Source organism: Panthera tigris, chromosome C1 (genome assembly GCF_018350195.1).
Source record: "Panthera tigris isolate Pti1 chromosome C1, P.tigris_Pti1_mat1.1, whole genome shotgun sequence".
NCBI lineage: Eukaryota > Metazoa > Chordata > Mammalia > Carnivora > Felidae > Panthera > Panthera tigris.
The window spans coordinates 125,334,037-125,352,922 of NC_056667.1; the positions used below are offsets into that span (position 1 = coordinate 125,334,037).

The 18,886-nt window shown below is 38.2% G+C and overlaps 1 protein-coding gene and 1 long non-coding RNA gene across 12 annotated transcripts in view; one reads left to right on the forward strand and one right to left on the reverse strand.

Moving 5' to 3' along the window:
• LOC122240897 overlaps positions 1–8,557 on the reverse strand; it is a 63,688-nt gene extending 55,131 nt beyond the window's left edge. For 2 of the 4 annotated variants that reach the window (XR_006220667.1, XR_006220666.1), the window contains exon 1: positions 7,861–8,385. This is a non-coding gene — a long non-coding RNA (uncharacterized LOC122240897). Of the gene's footprint in view, positions 1–7,860; positions 8,387–8,422 lie in introns of those variants that run through there. The other 2 variants (XR_006220668.1, XR_006220669.1) reach the window with 2 other exon arrangements.
• Positions 8,558–8,691: 134 nt separating this feature from the next.
• The window catches only part of CCNT2 (cyclin T2), a 41,941-nt gene continuing 31,746 nt past the window's right edge, over positions 8,692–18,886 (forward strand). For 3 of the 8 annotated variants that reach the window (XR_006220665.1, XM_015545081.2, XM_042994311.1), the window contains exons 1-2: positions 8,692–8,872; positions 9,677–9,758. Coding sequence is in view for 4 of the 8 variants with exons in the window: in XM_015545081.2 (XP_015400567.2) it covers positions 8,715–8,872; positions 9,677–9,758 (240 nt within the window). In the remaining 4 variants the exon portion in view is untranslated. Of the gene's footprint in view, positions 8,873–9,676; positions 9,759–11,691; positions 11,719–18,408; positions 18,628–18,886 lie in introns of those variants that run through there. The other 5 variants (XM_042994309.1, XM_042994310.1, XM_042994313.1 and 2 more) reach the window with 4 other exon arrangements.

The window sequence follows — 18,886 nt, forward strand, 5'->3', positions numbered from 1 at the left end:
CCTCTTGCCTTGTATTCATTCATAGTTCTTTTCCCTTCCATTAGTTCAGAAAGCCAAGAGTTCAGTATTGGCATGTAATTTTTAAGTTTTTTTGAAAAGTCAATACATGAATATATTAGAAGAGTTCAAAAAGATCAAATTCAACCTATCCTAAAAAGGAACCCATTTTAACTGTTCTTTTGGATATTCTTGCAGAGATCATCTAGGACAATACAAGTACTTACATGTGCAGATTCCTTTGTTCATTTTACCCAGACAGTGGCATCTTGCTTGTTTTTTCTACTAAATACCTTGGTGACCATTCCACATTTAAGCTGCCTTCTTTTTATAACAGTCTATCTTCGTTGATGAGTTTGGATGCATTCTAAAGCTCTACAATTAAACTCAGCCCCCACGTTTTATGTCTTTCATACCACAGTTTACATCTTTTTATCTTATGTATCCATTAACAAATTATTATAGTTACAGTTAATAATGCTTTTCTTTTAACCTTCACACAAGATTTAGAAGTGATTAACCCAACACCTTTGCAACATTAGATTGTTATGATTTTTACTACATACTTACCTTTATCAGTGAGATTTATATTTTCATATGTTTTCTTGTTACTAATTAGTACCCTTTAATTTCAGCTTAAAGAAGTCCCGTTAACATTTCGCGTAAGGCCAGTCTAGTGGTGAGGAGCTCCTTGAGATTGTCTTTGTCCAGAAAATTCTTTATCTTTCAATTCTGAAGGACAACTTTGCCAGGCATTCTTAGTTGACAGTTTTGTTTTGTTTCCCTTTCAACACTTGGATGCCTTCTTCCTTTCACTAGCTGAACAGTATTACATTGCAATTCAATTCAAGGACAGTCATGCTTCCACTCTTTTGCAGTGATAAACTACTACTAAGAACACCCTTATGACATAAAAATGTTGAAAATCTTTTCATATGCTTATTTGCCATCTGTATATCTTCTTTGTGAGATGTGGGTTCAGATCTTTTACCCAGTTTAAAAGTGGGATGTTCTCTTTGGTATGAATATTGAGAATCTTAAATAAACATATGTGTAAGCTCTTAAAATGTAAAAAAAAAAAAAAAAAAAAAAAAAAAAAAAAAAAAAAAAAATAAAAGTGGGATGTTTTCCTCTCAACAAAGTGGGTTCAGAGGAAACATACCTCAACCTAGTAAGAGCCATATATGAAAAACCCACAACCAACATCATACTCAATGGTGAAAAACTGAAAGCATTTCCTCTAAGGTCAGTATCAAGAGGATACCCACTCTCACTACTTTTATTCAACATAGTCCTCAAAGTCCTAGCCACAGCTCAGACAACAAAAAGAAGTAAAAGCCATGCAAATTGGTAAGGAAGAAGTAAAACTCACTATCTGCAGATCTTATATATAGAAAACCCTAAAGACTCCACCAAAAAACTATTAGAAACTGATAAAAAATAAAATATCCAAGAATAAACTTAACCAAGAGGTAAAAGACCTGCACTGTGAAAACTATAAAACACTGACACAAATAAAAGGAAAGCTATTACATACTGATAGAGTCCAAGAATCAACATTGTTAAAATGTGCATACTACCCAAAGCAATCTATAGATTTAATGCAATCCCTATCAAAGGTAACAGCACTCCAGATGATCTTATGTGTTAACTTGCCTCAAGATAAAACATTCCTTACTTGCTGACCTGAGTCCCTTGATCCGTAACAGAACTAATTTACTTTCTTTGAGATTGCAGACCACTGATCTTGAGGAATAAGGACCAGAACTTTCCCAGGTCACAGAAGCCAGCAATTCTGTTTGAAGCCACCTTGGCTTTCTCATTAGCCTAAAATTTTTTTAGCAAAATGTTTTTCTTTTTTTAGGCCACACAAATGATTTTACTGACCTCTCATTGTTATCTATAAACCCAGCCCTTCTCTGCAGAAAGAACAGAGTACTACTGCATATCATGAAACAAGAACCAGACTCTGTTGCACAACCCACAAACACTGAGATAACTTTTGTAGCTGGCATCAAGTCTTCATATAATCAAGAAAGGTTGCAGGCCACTGCACTCTGTTTGCTGATTAACCACCCTAAACCTCTTTAAAAACTCCTGCTCCAGGCAGAAACCTCAGAGTTGGCTTTTGTTTTGTTTTTTTTTAATTTAAAGTTTTATTTAGTGGGGTGCTTGGGTGGCTCAGTTGGTTAAGTCACGATCTCATGGTTTGTGGTCCTTGTGTCAGGCTCTGTGCTGACAGCTCAGAGCCGGGAGCCTGCTTCAGATTTTCTCTCTGCCCCTCCCCCACTCAATCTATCTCTATCTCTTGCATGTGCACGCTCTCAAAAAATAAACATTTAAAAAATAAAATAAAGATTTATTCATTAATTTTGAGAGGGAGAGATAGAGTGTGAGTGGGGGAGGGGCAGAGAGAGGAAGACAGAGAATCCCAAGCAGGCTCCACACTGTCAACACAGAGCCCAACTCAGGGCTCGATCTCACTGACCACGAGATGATGACCTGAGCCAAAGTTGGACACTTAACCAACTGAGCCACCCAGAGGCCCCTCGGAGTCAGCTTTTGGACAAGAGTTCACCTTCTCCTCAGGTTGCCAGCCTTCAGATTAAAGCTCAAATTCCTTTCTAATCAAAATTTGTCTCTTGAGTGGCACCTGAGTGGCTCAATCAGTTGAGTGTCCAACTCTTGATTTCAGCTCAGGTAATGATCTCACAGTTCATGGGATCCATCCCTATGACCAGAGCTGCATTGACAGTGGGGAGCGTGCTTGAGATTCTCTCTCCCTCTCTCTCTCTCTGCTCCTCCCCTGGTCATGCACATGCGCTCTCTCTCTCTCAAAATAAATCAATAAACTTTTAAAAAACAAACGAAAAAATTTGCTCTTGAGTAATGGCTTTTCAAGCAATGGGCAGCCGAACTTGCTGGAGGTATCACAATCCCAAATTTCAAGATACACTACAAAGCTGTAGTAATCAAAACAGTATAAATGGACACATAGATCAATAGAACAGAATAGAACCCAGAAATAAACTCATGCTTACAAGGCATGAGGCAAAAATATACAATGAGGAAAAGACAATCTCTTCAATAAACAGTTCTGGGGAAACTGGACAGCTACATGCCAAAGAATGAAAGTGGACAACTTTCTCACACCAGACACAAAAGTGAACTCAAACTGGATTCAAGATCCGAGATCATAAAACTCCTAGAAGAAAATATAGGCACTAATCTCTTGGACATCAATCTCAGCAACATCTTTGTATGTATGTCTTCTCAGGTAGAGGAAACAAAAGCAAAAATAAACTACTGGGACCACATCAAAATAAAAAGCTTTTGCATTGTGAAGGAAACCACCAAAAAAACAAAATGAAGATATTTGCAAATGATATATCCAATAAGGGGTTAATATCCAAAATAAATGAAGAACTTATACAAGTTTACACCAATAATAATAATAATATAATAATAATAAAATTCCAATTAAAAATAGGCAAAGGAAAAAACATTAAAAAAATTTCTTTTAAATGCTAAGGGGCTCCCAGATGGCTCAGTCAGTTAAGTGTCCGACTTCAGCTCAAGTCATGATCTCACAGTCCGTGAGTTCAAGCCCCGCGTTGGGCTCTGTGTTGACAGCTGAGAGCTTGGAGCCTGCTTCAGATTCTGTGTCTCCCTCTCTCTCTGCCCCTCCCCTGCTCATGCTCTGTCTCTGTCTCGAGAATAAATAAAAACATTAAAAAAAAATTAAAAATGGGCAAAGGACCTAAATAGTCATTTTTCCAAAAAAGACAGATGGCCAACAGACACATGAAAAGATGCTCAACATCACTAATCATCAAGAAAATGCAAACCAAAGCCACAATGAGACATCAACTCATACCTGTCATAATGGCTAATATTAAAACCACAAGAAATAGGGGTGTCTGGATGGCTCTGTTGCATCCAACTTTTTATTTCATCTCAGGTCATGATCTCACGGTTCATGAGATCAAGCTCTGCATTAGGTTCTGCACTATCAGCAAAGAGCCTGCTTAGGATTCTCTCTCCCTTTCTCTGCCTGTCCCCTCCTTGCACATGTGCTCTCTCTAAAAACAAAAAATAATTAAAAAAAAAAAAAGAACAAGTGTTGGTGAGGATGTGGAGAAAAAGGTACCCTTATGTAGTATTGGTGGGCATGTAAACTGGTACAGCCACTGTGGAAAATGGTACGGAGGTTCCTCAAAAAGCTAAAAATATGGGAATGCAAGCTGGTGCAGCCACTCTGGAAAACAGTATGGCAGTTCCCCAAAAAACTAAAAACAGAACTACCCTATGACCCAGAAATTGCACCACTAGGCATTTATCCAAGGGATACAGGTGTGCTGTTTCAAAGGGACACATGCACCCCCATGTTTATAGCCGCACTATCAACAATAGCCAAAGTATGGAAAGAGCCCAAATGTCCATCGATGGATGAATGGATAAAGAAGATGTGGTATATACATAAAATGGAGTGTTACTCGGCAATCAAAAAGAATGAAATCTTGCCATTTGTAACTACATGGATGGAACTGGAGGGTATTATGCTAAGTGAAATTAGTCAGAGAAAGACAAAAATCATATGACTTCACTCATATGAGGACTTTAAGACACAAGAAAGATGAAAATAAGGGAAACAAAAATAATATAAAAACAGGGAGGGGGACAAAACAGAAGAGACTCATAAATATGGAGAACAAACTGAGGGTTACTGGAGGGGTTGTGGGGGGGGGATGGGCTAAATGGGTAAGGGGCACTAAGGAATCTACTGCTGAAATCATTGTTGCACTGTATGCTAACTAATTTGGACATAAATTTAAAAAAATTAAAAATAAAATTTTTTAAAAAAGCTAAAAATATAGCGTGCCTGGGTGGCTCAGTCATTTGAGCATCCGACTCTTGATTTTGGCTCAGGTCATGATCTCATAGTTTGTGAGTTCGAGACCTTCAGGGCTCCATGCTGACAGTGAGGAGCCTGCTTGGTAGACTCTCTCTCTCGCTCTCTCTCTGCCCCTCCCCTGCTCTCTGGCATGCACCCTCTCTCTCAAGCTAAACTTAAAAAAAAAAAAAAAAAAGTTAGATGGGGCACCTGGGTGGCTGAGTTGGTAAGCAACCGACTTCAGCTCAGGTTATGACCTCACAGTTTGTGAGTTAGAGCCTCGCGTCGGGCTCCTTGCTGACACTCAGAACCTGGAGCCTGTTTCAGAGTCTGTGTCTCCCTCTCTCTCTGCTCCCTCCCCTGTCCATGCTCTCTCTCTCTCAAAAATAAATAAAACATTTTTAAAAAGTTAAAAATAAAAGTACCCCATGATCTAGTAGTTCCACTACTAGGTATTTACCCAAAGAAAATGAAAACACTAATTTGAAAAGATACATGCACCCCTATGTTAATTGCAGCATTATTTACAATAGCCAAGATATGGAAGCAATCCAATCACGCGTCTATGGATGAATAAAGACATCAAGTGTGTGTGTGCACACGCACACAATGATATATTATTCAGCCATAAAAAAGAGTGAGACCTTGCCATTTGCAACAACAGAGATGGACATAAAGGGTGTTATGCTAAGTGAAATAGACTAAGACAAATACAATTTCACTCATATTTGGAATCTAAAAAAACAAACAAAACTCTTAAATACAGAGAACAAACTGGTGGTTTCCAGAGGGGAGGTTGGTAGGGGGATGGGTGAAATATATAAAGGGGATTAAGAGATACAATTTTCCAGTTATAAAATAAGTCAGTGAGATAGAGTACAGCATAGGAAATATAGTGAATAATATTGCAATAACATACAGTAACAGATAAAAAAACTTATTGCAGTGAGCATTGAGTAATGTATAGAATTGTTGAATCTACATGTTCTATGGCTAAAACTGATATGTTAATTATGTTTCAATTTTTTAAAAATTGGGATGTCTTACTGTTGAATTCTAAGAGTTCTTTTATATTTTGGATATAAGTATTTTATCAGACACGTGTTTGCAGATTTTTTCATATTTTTATTTTCTTTGCGGGGTCATTTGCAGAGCAAAGGTCTTTAATTCTAGTGAAATCCAACTTAATCTTTTCTTTCATGGATCATGCTTTTGGTGTTTTATGTGAAAACAACTGCCAAACAAAAAAAAAAAGGTCACCTAGTCTTCTCTTGTGCCATCTTCTAGAAGCTTTATAGTTTTGCATTTTACATTTAGGGATATGATCTATTTAGAATTAATTATTGTGAACAGTGTGAGGTCTGTGTGTAGCTTTTTTTTGCATATGAATATCCAGTTTTTCTAGCATCATTTGTTGAAAAGACTACCCTTTCTCAATCATATTGCTTTTGCTCCTTTTTGAAAAATCAGTTGACCATTTTTGTGGGTCTATTTCTGGGTTCCCTATCCTGTTTCATTGATCTATTCTTTTGCCAATATATGCTGTCTTACTGTAGCTTTGAGATCAGGTAGCGTCCGTCCAACTTCTTCAGATTGTGCTGGTTTTGGACAGTCTTTTGCCTTTCTGTATAAACTGCAGAATCAATTTGTTGATATCTACAAAATAACTTGCTAAAATTTTGATTGAGATTGCGCTGAATCTATAGATCAAGTTGGGAAGAATTGACATCAAATGATAGTGTCTTCCAATCCATAAACCCAAAATATTCTTCTTTTTATATCTTCTTTGATTGCCTTAGAGTTTTGCAGTTCTACACATAGATCCTGTAACATATTTTAGATTCATACCTATTAATTTTTATAAATGGTATTGTGCTTTAAATTTCAAATACCAATTGGACATTGCTGGTATATAGGAAAGCAAATGACTCCTGGGTAATAACTGTGTATCTTAAAATCTTGCAATAATCACTTGTTCCATTTTTTTTCAATACTTTGAAATTTCCTACAAAAAAGTATGCTATCCCTCAACATATTTTTTTTCCTTCTCAATCTGTTCACTTTTTACTTACCTTTCTTACTGTATTAGCAAGGATTTCCAGTACAATTTTGAAAGGTGTGATGAGACGGGACATCTTTGCCTCAGTAGGAAAGCTTCTAGTTTCTCACCATTAATTATGATACTAACAGGAGGGTTTTTACAAATTTTCTTCAACAAGTTGAGAAGTTCTCTTATATTCTTAGTTTGAGTTTGTATCATAACGAGTGTTGGGGGTAAGCACCTTATAAATGGTGCTTTAAATCAATCTATCCCAGAACTTCTCTAAGCAGGGACAGATGTGAAGCAAGCAATGTAGGTAAGAGATAAAGTTACGCAGACAACTGTTACAAACTGCCTACTGCAACCAAATCAATAGCTCTATATTGAATATGTAACCGATACAGCCAAAGCCAAAATACGGCAATACACTGCACATAGGCTAAGCCCCCAAACGAGGACAAAGGCCGGGAGCATTAATAAGAAACTCACTTAAAAGCATTATCGCTTGCTTTTTAGAAATACTTCTGCCTGTTCTCTGTAGTCTTTGCTAAATAAAGTTATTTATTTATTTATGGGAGCAAGAGAGCACACGCGAGTGGGGAGGAGGCAGAGGGAGTGAGAAAATCCCAAGCAGGCTCTACACTGTCAGCACAGAGCCCAAGGTGAGGCTCCATCACAAGTACCTCAGGATCATGACCTGAGCTGAAATCAAGAGCCCAATGCTCAAAGACTGGGCCACCCAGGTGCCCCCAAATAGTTACAATTTAGAAGATACATTTTATTCACAGGCCAATATGCAATGGCTCAGAGTCTGAGACCTATCTACTCGCGGAAAGAAACTCTACTGCAGTAGTCGCTTACAAAGGCGGAAGAGATTAATCAATTGATACATGTGGTGTTAGTCTTAACCACTAAGCAAAAATTTTACCTTGTACTGTTTCTCCTTTTACTTTGTTTTCAATCACAGCGTGGTTTAAAAACACGCTACCGAAATCTCGTTTAAAAAGTCAGCTCTTACACTTTCTAACTGGATACCTTTTGGCCCAGAAATCACAAAAATAAACCCCACGGCCTAAGTGGCTGTGGACAACATAGGGGGAAAAAAAGCACTCAAGCACAACACACAGGTGGAGCGCTGTTACTCATGCACTCTTCCCAGGTGCGTCCTCCGCAGAGCCGCCCGAAAGCAGAGGCTTTCCGTCGTGGACACTTCTCCAACTCGGGGAAATGCCTACGAGACTGCGCAGACCAAAACGAGGAAAGTGGAAGTTGCGGCGTGCGGCTGGAGAAGGGTACGGCTTTTCTCCCTTTCAAACGCCACCAGACTCCCAGCCCGAGACGCCACCGGGACTTCAAAGTCCACGCCCAGGCCTCACGGCACAACCGCCCGCCCGCTTCCCTCTCTACGCGACCTCTAGCCAGCCCCTTCCCTCCTCTCCTCCCCGCCCCTTCACCTAGCCAATCCTAGACCCAGCGTCCCTCGCGCCGACCTTTTCCTTCCGAGCAGACCCCCACCTCCAGGCGCCTCCAAATGACAAGCGGCGCGGGGCATTGTGGTCCCGTGCGTAAGAGCGAGGCCCGGGGCAGGAAAAAGAAAGCAAAAGACTAGGGCGAGGCGGCAGGGCGGCCCCGCGCACGCGCACGGGCAGCGACAAGAGTAAAAAGGGGCGGTGCGTGTTCTACGGCGAGCGGACTGGGGCGGGGTCGCGCGGCCTTGGCGGGGAGTCCGCGAGCCGGGAGGGGAGGGGGGTGGGTGAGGGAGCGGGCGGAGGAGGAAGTGTCATGGCGTCGGGCCGTGGAGCTTCTTCTCGCTGGTTCTTTACTCGGGAACAGCTGGAGAACACGCCGAGCCGCCGCTGCGGAATGGAGGCGGATAAAGAGCTCTCATACCGCCAGCAGGCGGCCAACCTCATCCAGGACATGGGACAACGTCTCAATGTGTATCCTTTCCTGTTCTTGGCCCTCCGCCGCTCACGCCCTGTCCCCCCTCACTATTCTCCCGGTCGCCTGTTCTCCGGGCCTGGTGCCCCGCAAACATGGCGCCGCCGCCTCGGCCTTCGCTGAGACTCGCCCGCGCCGTAAGGGAAGGCGGGCTTGGGCTCGGGAGGCCGAAACCGGCCAGTGAAGGAGGGGAGGAGAGGAGTCCTGGAATGCGGGCTAGGAGACTGCGTTGTGTAATCTGTTTGGGGCCGCGCGTGGTGGCGGCGGGGGATGGGAAGGCCGCCGAGGCCAGGGGGGAATTTTAGGGATTATCGCAGAAAAGAGGCAGCTATTTCCACTTCTCGTCGGAGAAGGGGCCGAGAAGTAGAAGGGTTACCGATGCTGAAAGGCGTGAAGTCTTCTCCGCAGCTTCTCCCCGCGTTCCTCGCTGGTTTGATGGCGGGTCTCATACCTTGGGAGCTCACTGGAGGTCTTTATGTTCTTGGCGTGGTTTTGTATAGATGTGCGCGCGCGCATTTCAACTGTCTGATGCTGAGTTTAGTGAGTCGTAGCCATTGATAAATCCTTCCCGGGCTGGCTTAATAACAATATTGGAGTGAAATGCTCAGCACTTATTATAGTTGGCGTCGAGCCTACCATCACCACCACCCTGCGGGGTTTTGTTTTATGTGTATAGTTTTGGGGTTCGTTTTGAGTGAACTGTAAGCATTGGAAAAATACCGTAGGTGGGGAATTTTCCATCAAAATTGTTTTGGAAATTAGGTCCTGTTTTTCTCGGCTATTTCCTAAATGTTACGTTCCAGCTCTCAGCTTACAATAAACACTGCGATTGTTTATATGCACAGGTTTTATATGCACCATTCTTTCACCAAATTCAGTAGAAATGTAAGTACTATCTTATAGCTTGTTTCTACCATAACCAAATTTTGAAGTAAATCGATACGCATAAAAAAGTTGGTCGTGGATTTCACTTTTGATTTAGTGTTCTAAGGTAACAGCGAATGTAAACCGTGTGATAAACGTTTTGGTTGAAATGCAAAATGTTTCTAGTTTTTTAATTTGTGATGACAAGCTGCTGGGCACTTTGTTAGGCTTTGCCAGGTTTTTGAGATAAAAGGTAAATAAGAAACATTTACTCTAACAGTTATGACATCGGTATTCATTTAAATTTTATAGTTAACATTTGAATAATTTTAAATAGTAATGTACAGTGTAATTTGGCCTAGTCATTCTGTTGTACATCTTAATTGTATTGGATTCATTGTTTCAAATATTGTGAATTGGGCTTAATTTAATTCAAACATTCTTTTGAAATGATCCTTTGAAAATTAAATGTTTAGCAGAAACATTTGATTTGCTAACAGTAATTTCTTATGGTGTCAGCGTTCCTATTTATCGCAGTATTTGTTGTCTCCTTAAGTTTTTGGTGACCTAAACGTCAAATTTTCCTTCAAACAAAATGGCAGAGGTGTGTATAATTAGTTTTGAAGTAAAACTTATTCTCCAGTACTAAAGAATGTAACCTGCAACCTGTAAATCTTGAAAAGTCGAGTAATGCTGTTTAGTTGAAAGTTTTATTTTAATTTGTGAAAGGTGTGAGTTTGGTCTTTTTTTCAGAGTAACTTGCATACTGTGTTGCATCTGTTAACAGAAAGTTGCATATTGTTTAAACATACTTAACCTTGTCTTAATTCTCACTATATTTTTTGCTCTTTTTATCACAGCTATTTTTAGAATGTTATTCTGAAAGGCGTGTGTAGAAAAAATAGACTGTGGAAGACTATGCTATTGGTAGATTGTTATTAGGACCTTTTTGCTAAGAAAACAGTCTTTGAAAAGGTCCATAAAATATTTTCTTTTTTCTATTTGGAAGGAACAGCTTCATAGCTTAGATTGATTCCTGTTGTAATCTCTTCTGATCATAAGTGATTTGGTTTATCAGATTGTCATAGAGGTTTATCTTGTTTGAACAGTATATGTGTTTGTATACATTTTGGTCTCCCGCAGGCTCCTTTGCTTCTCTTTCTCTTTTAAATCTACATGAGTCTTATTCTATTTCCATTTTCCTAGTTATTTCTTGTGCACAGAACTTAGGTCAGTGATAGTGTTATGGAAGAGAGAGGAAGCCTCTTTGGCAATAACAATTTAGATCGAGAGAATTACATTTTTATTAAATTGGCTCCAAAGGCAGTCGTAAACTAATGAATACTAATACAAATGTGGCTTTCCTTAAGTAGCCTTGGAAAATGCTGGTAGAAATCACAAGTCAAAATAGTTCTGGAAATTCTTTATGTGGCTACAGAGGTCTCATTTGCTGAATCAGGCTTACTTTTCTACTTCTAGTAATTATCTCACCACAAGACTATACTTCTCTTTTTGAACCCTCCCTCTTTCATAATTTGTCTCTATGGCCTGGTTGGTGTGCTTTAAAACAGGTATCTTGCTTACAGCCAAAATTCACAGCTTGGCCTTTAAATTAAATGGTGAAGCCTGGGTCACTTGCATTCTTTCCCTAATTTACTTAAATGCCATCATTCATTAAAAAGCCAAAGTATTATTTTTATTACCCCACTTAATGCCATATATGTATGAAGGTAAACTTCAGCATTTTACATTAAATTGTTATTAGCAGGATAATTGAAATCTGAAATCTGATGTTAATTTCTATTTTAAAAAGTAACATTGCACCCTTCATATCTAACTGTTGTCTTTTTTACCTTTGCTATTTTATCAAAAGTGGTTTTAATATTTGTATTGGTGCTCTTGCATCAATTGCACAGCCTCACTCTTTTATCTTTTTTTTTCCCTATTCTTTTAGGGTGAAGGGGGTGGTCTCAAATTGAATGTGAGTCACTTTTAAATTCATACTCCCCCACATCATTGGGAAAATTTTTCTTATAGGGTTATAATGGAATGTCATAGTAAACTTAGAAAAAGCATGAGTTTCACCACAAACGGAACACCAGTCAGTAAATTAAACCCTAACAAGCTTAAATTTTGAGATGATAGTTACAAACTTTACCTAGTTTCATAATATATGCATTAATTATATCAAAATAATGTTTAATGTTTATGTGGATTTATTGTATTTTCCCACAGCGGCTAATTTAAAAGTAATATCTCCCCTAAAATTTAAGCGCTGTTGTGTTTGAGAATAAAGTCAGTGTGGGCATGTGTTGGTGACCCAGAAACTATCTTTGAGTTTTATTGTCAATTTCTCTTGGAGGGTTGGATCACTGTCCACACTAAGTGACTTCTATATGTAACCTAATTAGATAAGTCTACCCTTTGCCCACTGGATGCAGTAAGGTTTATGTAATTGGGGTTAGAAATTAAAGAATGGCCTTACAACGTGAAGCTCAAGATAAATCTGGTGAAGTAGAAAAGCCCTGGCGCCAACAGTATCTCCAAGTTCTATACTGTGGGAGAACATCCTCTCCAGTATCAACCTTAGAATAAATATTGATTCAGTTTCTCTTAGAAACTCTGTTCATTAATTTTGTTAGTCAAGTTTATGATGCATTTGTTTCTTATATTCTAATGAATTGTCTTAAGATGAGATTGTGGAGAATACACTGTTCTCTCTGTATTTTTGATGGTCATGGTCTGTTTTCATACGTCTGTTCTCCAAATCCATGGTCATTTAAATCTCTTTACTTAGTTTTATTGCCTCTGTTTTTGAGCTGCAGCAGTCGGAGCTGTATCCAATATGCCAGATTTAAATGTATTGTAGTTTTTATTTAATGTATTATATTTCTGCTAAGGTCCCAAGAGTATACAGTTAAGGATGGTATTTAAGACTGATGATTTTAAGGAATGACTATAATGATTTCTTTTTTCTTTTTAAATTTTTGTTGTTGTTGTTGTTTTTTAGAGAGAGACAGAGAGCAAGCTGGGGAGGGGCAGAGAGAGGAGGGAGACACAGAATCTGAAGCAGGCTCCAGGCTCCAAGCTGTTAGCACAGAGCCTGATGCAGGGCTGGAACTCACAAACTGTGAGATCATGACCTGAGCTGAAGTCGGACGCTTGACCGACTGAGCCACCCAGGTGCCCCATGACTGTAATGATTTCTAAGATTGCATCATCTATGTCATATCTACATTTCATTTTATACATCTAAGTTAGCTGTACACCTTAAGTGAACTTGTATTTTTGCTTGTGATAAAATTTGATTACCACTTTTTGTTCACAATGTTTATAATCTTAGTTGACTTTTGATTAGTAGATGTCATTTGGAAATTTGCAGATGTTCTTTTTGCATTCCTTTCATCCCCTGTAAAGACTTAAATGAGGAAAGCTATTCTTGTATACATCTAGAGAAGTGCCCACAGTCTCTGTTCTTTAATAATATAGCATTCTGCCATTATAATTATTAATTACAGTCTTTGCAATAGAAATTTATTTAAGACTTTTTTAAAAGTAGGTTTTATCCAGTTTACACTAACTGCTTTTTTATATTCAAATTACTGATGACATTGTCATACGCTTGCATTTTGTGAAAGAAAACATTTTGGGGGAATTGGTTAGTTCAAGGCTTTTGTTTATATTTTTACCGTGAAAGCCCTAAATTTCTCTCAAACATAGTAACGTAGATGCAGTTAAATGTAAAAATATCCCCCAACACATCCATTCAGGCTAGAAGGTAAACAATGTAAGGACAGAGTTTTATTTGTTTCCTTCCTTTCTTGGCTTTAGTCACTGTTGTGTCTCCAGTATGTCACATAGAGTAGATAAATGTAGCAGCTATTTGTCAATAAAATGGATCAAATCTTGTTGCTCCCAGGTCTGTTGAATGACTCCTTATACATTTTTCTCTGTGTATGTCCTCTCCCCAGTGACAACACTTTAAATGCTTTCTTTTATTTTTAAAAACTAATACAGGTATATGGTAAATGAAAAAGGTAGAAAGGGAATATGATAAACCTCTCTTCAGCTTGAGTAAGCCCACTGCCCTGAAACATTTTCTGTTAACAGTTCTTGTGTGCCCTTTCAGAAATACTTTTTGCTTGTGAAAGCCTGTATATATGTATCTTTTTCAGCACAAAAAAAGGGGTTTGTTTTGGTTTCCCAGTTCTTAGATGTGACACAGCTGCTGTGTGAGAGCATATAGAATTGGACTGGTCCTAGTTGGGTTTAGGTGTGGCTACTCCTGGGGAAGTAATTTTTAAGATGGCACCAACTGCTTTTTAATTTAATAAAGCTGTTAATCCAAGAATAATTCTATGTTCAGAATCCATTAATACTACTGGGAAATACTGCAGTGCTGTCCAGTAGAACTTTCTGGGTAATGGAAGTATTTTGTATCTTTTCTGTTCAGAGTGATACTAACCAAGCACATGTTTCCTGGGTTGTAAATTTGAGATTATTAGACTAGATGATTTCTAAGTTTACTTTTCAGCTATCAGTTGCACAGATGCTAAAGTATTATCTTCCTGAAGAAACAGATACAGTTACTGACTTGTCCAAAATCAAAGCAGCCATTATATGATAGGCATTTGAACCTAAATTCCTTGCCTAATCCCATACTGTTCTCACTTTTGTCTGACCCTAGTGTATTTAAGAAATTGGGCAGAGTATTGAAGCTAGTGTTTTCTTTTATTTTATTTAAAAAAAATTTTTTTTTCTTAATGTTTATTTATTTTTGATAGAGGGAGACACAGAGCGCGAGCAGGGGAGGAGCAGGGAGAGAGGGAGACACAGAATCTGAAGTAGGCTCCAGGCTCTGAGGTGTTAGCACAGAGCCAGACACAGGGCTCGAACCCACAAAATGTGAGATCATGACCTTAGCCGAAGTCGGATGCCCAGCCGACTGAGCCACCCAGGCACCCCTGAAACTGGTATTTTTTAAAAAGATGATCAGTAGACAAGTAAATAGTGAAAATATTTTCTCAGATTTTGATCTGCTTACATCAATTGGACAAAATCCAATAAAGTCTTCTTTTGAATTAGGCCCCAAATTCCCCTATTAGCCCTTTTAGACTTAGCATTTATGCATTGCGCATCCTTCTTTTTCCAGATGGTGTAGTCTCTTCACTTTTCATGTGAATGTGATCTGTCAGGTTTTAAAACAGGTGAAGTTTCAACTCTTCATGAAGCATTCCCAAGATAACTCCACTCTTGTACTTCTTAATTTCTGTCTCTATCTTATTCTTTGGGTCCTATTCACATCCTTTTGTACTCCATCTATTTGGTGTCCTTTATTGCTATAGCATAACTATATTATGCGTTGAAGTTGAAGTAGGTTTTTCTTTTTATTAGAAAATAAAACACAAACATAAAACCACCAAACAAATGAATAGCTGAAAGGCAAACAACCTTGTAACCCAAGAAAGAGAACTTTGCCACCTATCCCAGAAGTGTTTCCATATGCCCCACCCTTATGTCAGACCCTTTCCTCCCTCTACAAAATAACCAGTATCCTTGATGTAGTAATCACTTTCTTCGATTTTGATACAGTTTTACCACCTAATTCTGCACTCTTAAATGCCACAGTTTAATCCTGTGCATTAAATATTTGATTTTTTAAGTCTCAATATATAGGTCTCCCCTCCAGCCTTTTCACTTAAATTTTATCTGTTGAAGAACCTAGGGCATTAGACCGTAGAATTTCCAACTGTCTGCATTTTGTTGATTGTATACTCCTGCTGCAGTTTGTCATGCTCCTTTGTTCTTTAATTCCCTGCAAATTGCCAATTGGATCTAGAAATTTCTTTTTTTTTTTTTTTTTTTAAATTTTTTTTTTCAACGTTTTTTATTTATTTTTGGGACAGAGAGAGACAGAGCATGAACGGGGGAGGGGCAGAGAGAGGGAGACACAGAATCGGAAACAGGCTCCAGGCTCCGAGCCGTCAGCCCAGAGCCTGACGCGGGGCTCGAACTCACGGACCGCGAGATCGTGACCTGGCTGAAGTCGGACGCTTAACCGACTGCGCCACCCAGGCGCCCCTAGAAATTTCATCAAACTGACTTTAGATCCCTTTGGCAAGACTGCAGGTGGTTTTATGTTCTTTCATCAGATCCCTAATGTCTTATCATGTATGATGTTAGTAGCTGTTGATATTCAGTCCCTAGATCCTTTCGTTCATTGTGATACTCTAATTCTATCATTTCTGGGTTTATTAATTGGAATATTTTTATAATGAAATGCTGTGATTCATCTATTTAGATACCCAGTGGTACGGTTCATAAAGGAAAATACATGATTCTTGCCCTACATTTACCACCTTTGTTGAAATGTGATTCATATACTGTACATTTCACCCATTGAAAAGTGTACAGTTCCATGCAGTTTTTTAGGTGTATTCACAGAGTTGTGTGTGAATTTAAAAATTTTTCATTACCCCAAGAAGAAACCCTACGTTCTTTGGCTGTCTCTTCCCATTCTTCCCTCCACCCCCAACCTATTCCAGACGTTTCCTATGAGTGGAATCATACAATATTTGGTCCTTTGTGACTGGCCTCTTTCTCTGACCACATAATGTTTTTAAGGTTTATCTGTGTTGTAGCACATATTAGTACTTCATTTATTTTTCTTGCGGACTACCATTATACCACATTTTATATATCCATTCATCAGTTGATAGACATTTGAGTGATTTGCACATTCTGGCTATTATTTTGCTCCTGTGAACATTTATATATAAGTTTTCAGGGGGACGTATGGTTTTGGATTCTCTTGGTTGCAGGAATAGCATTGCTAGACTATATGGTAATTCTATACCCCAATAATCTTGGATAGCTTCCTCACTGTGTTATAGCACGATGTTCCACGCTCATCTTGTACATTTCCTTCTCCACAGTTGTAATAGCCATTTCTTTCAGAAACCCTCCTTTCTTTTAGTAGGAAGTGGTATTTCAAAAACCAGGAGCTGGATATTAGGGATACTCATTGTTATTGTGTTGGTCTTGTTTGTAGGCATCTTCAGTGAACAGAATGAGGAAATATTTAGTATGGTAAATATATATTCATTATGTACATTGATATGTTAAATGTTTATGATTTACTTACACATTAAATATATAAAGTATACATTAACCAGACTTGTTTTATCTATTTATTTGAAATGTATTCTTTACCTCAGGAATTTGCTAATTCAAAATAACAGCATTTTTTATTTAACCTGTCTTTTGTACATTTCTGTGACCTTTCACACCAAAATCTTAGTTGTTAAGAATGTGGGATTAGAGACCTTATCCCATAATCACTCATTAACTTAACCCCACATTACACAAATAAGTCTCAGACTAACAGTACTTTTGTCATCAGCAGTATAATTATGGAGAACAATAAAATGTTTTTGTTTTGCTCTCCCATCTCATCCATGTTTTTTAAGGTCATATTATAGCTACGTTATCTTAAATAGCTATTACACAACTTTTCTTTTCAATCTTTATTTAATCTTAGTTCTGCAAGTAACCATTTTTGTTCACTACCAGTGCTTCTGTTTAAGTCTCTGTAGTCATTTTGATTGTTACAAGTTCTTTTGAAGATGATGGAAACCATATTCTCTGAATCCTTGTGTGTTGATAATAATTTATCTTTGCCCTTTAGACCCAAGGTCCGTTTTGCTGTGTATAAAATTCTCGGCTCCTGCTTTCTTTTCTTAGATATCTTAAATATGTAACACATTTTTTTTCCTGGCATAAAGCACTAGTATTGGTGGTAATCTAGTCTTCTCCAATTTATTTTTGCCTAAGTGGCCAGTTTTTTTCCTTTATAATCCAGTAATTTTACTACAGTGTGTCTTGGTGTTGGTTGTTCTGGGTTAATATACTCAAGTGTGTAATGTGATCTTTCGATATGTGATTTCATATCTTTTTTACTTACGTTTTGTGTTTTGAATCATTTTTAGTGTCTAGTAGTTTGGAAGTGTGTTACTGTTTTACTTTGTGATTTTTTTATTGTAAAATAGACAACAAAATTTATCATTTTAACCATTTTTAAGTGTACAGTTAAGTGACATTAAGTACAGTATTCACATTGTTGTGCAAACATCACCACCATCCATTTCTAGTACTTTTTTATTTTTTCTAACTGAAATTCTGCTCATTGAGCGAATGCCACATTCTCCCACTCCTCCAGACCCTTGGAACCACCATTCTATTTTGTCTTTGGATTTCACTATTCTTGTATCTCTTAGAAGTGGAATCATGCGATATTTGTCCTTCTTTGTGTGTGTCTTATTTTACTTAACCATAATGTCTTCAAGATTCACCCACGTTGTAACGTGTCAGAATTTCCTTCCTTTTTAAGGCTGAACGTTACTCCATTGTATGTATGAACCACAGTTGGATTCCTTTTATGTTTTGGTTATTGTGAATAATGCTGCTGGATTGTGAATAAATGTGGGTTAAGTTCTTGCTTTCAACTCTTTTGAGTATATACCCAGAAATGGAGGATCACATTGTGATTTCATTAATTTTTTGAGGAACTGCTATATTTTCCACAGCAATAAGCACTATCTTACATTCCCACTAGCAGTGCACAAGTGTTCCAAGTTCTCCACATCCTCACAACACGTGCTCTTTTCTGGTTTTCTGATAGTAACCATCCTAATGAATGTGAAATGGTATCTCATTGTAGTTTTAATTTGCATTTCTCTGATGACTTAATGATGTTTTAGCATCTTTTTGTATGCTTATTGGCCATTTATATGTTTCCTTTGGAGAAAGTTTAACCAGTCTTTTATCTATTTTTTTTTTTTTTTAAGTTGTAGGATTTCCTTGTATATTCTGGATGTTAATCTCTTATCAGGTACATGATTTGCAAATATTTTCTTTGATTCTGTGGGCTGTCTTTTCACTTTCTTGATGCACAAAAATTTTTTGCTTTTAGGTTTAATTTTTTATTTTGAGAGAGAGAGGGAGAGACTGAGAATCCCCAGGCTCCACACTGTCAGCACAGAGCCCGATTCAGGGCTCAAACCCATGAACCGTGAGATCATGACCTGAGCCGAAATCAAGAGTTGGATGCTTACCTGTCTTAGCCACCCAGGTGCCCCTGCACAAAAGTT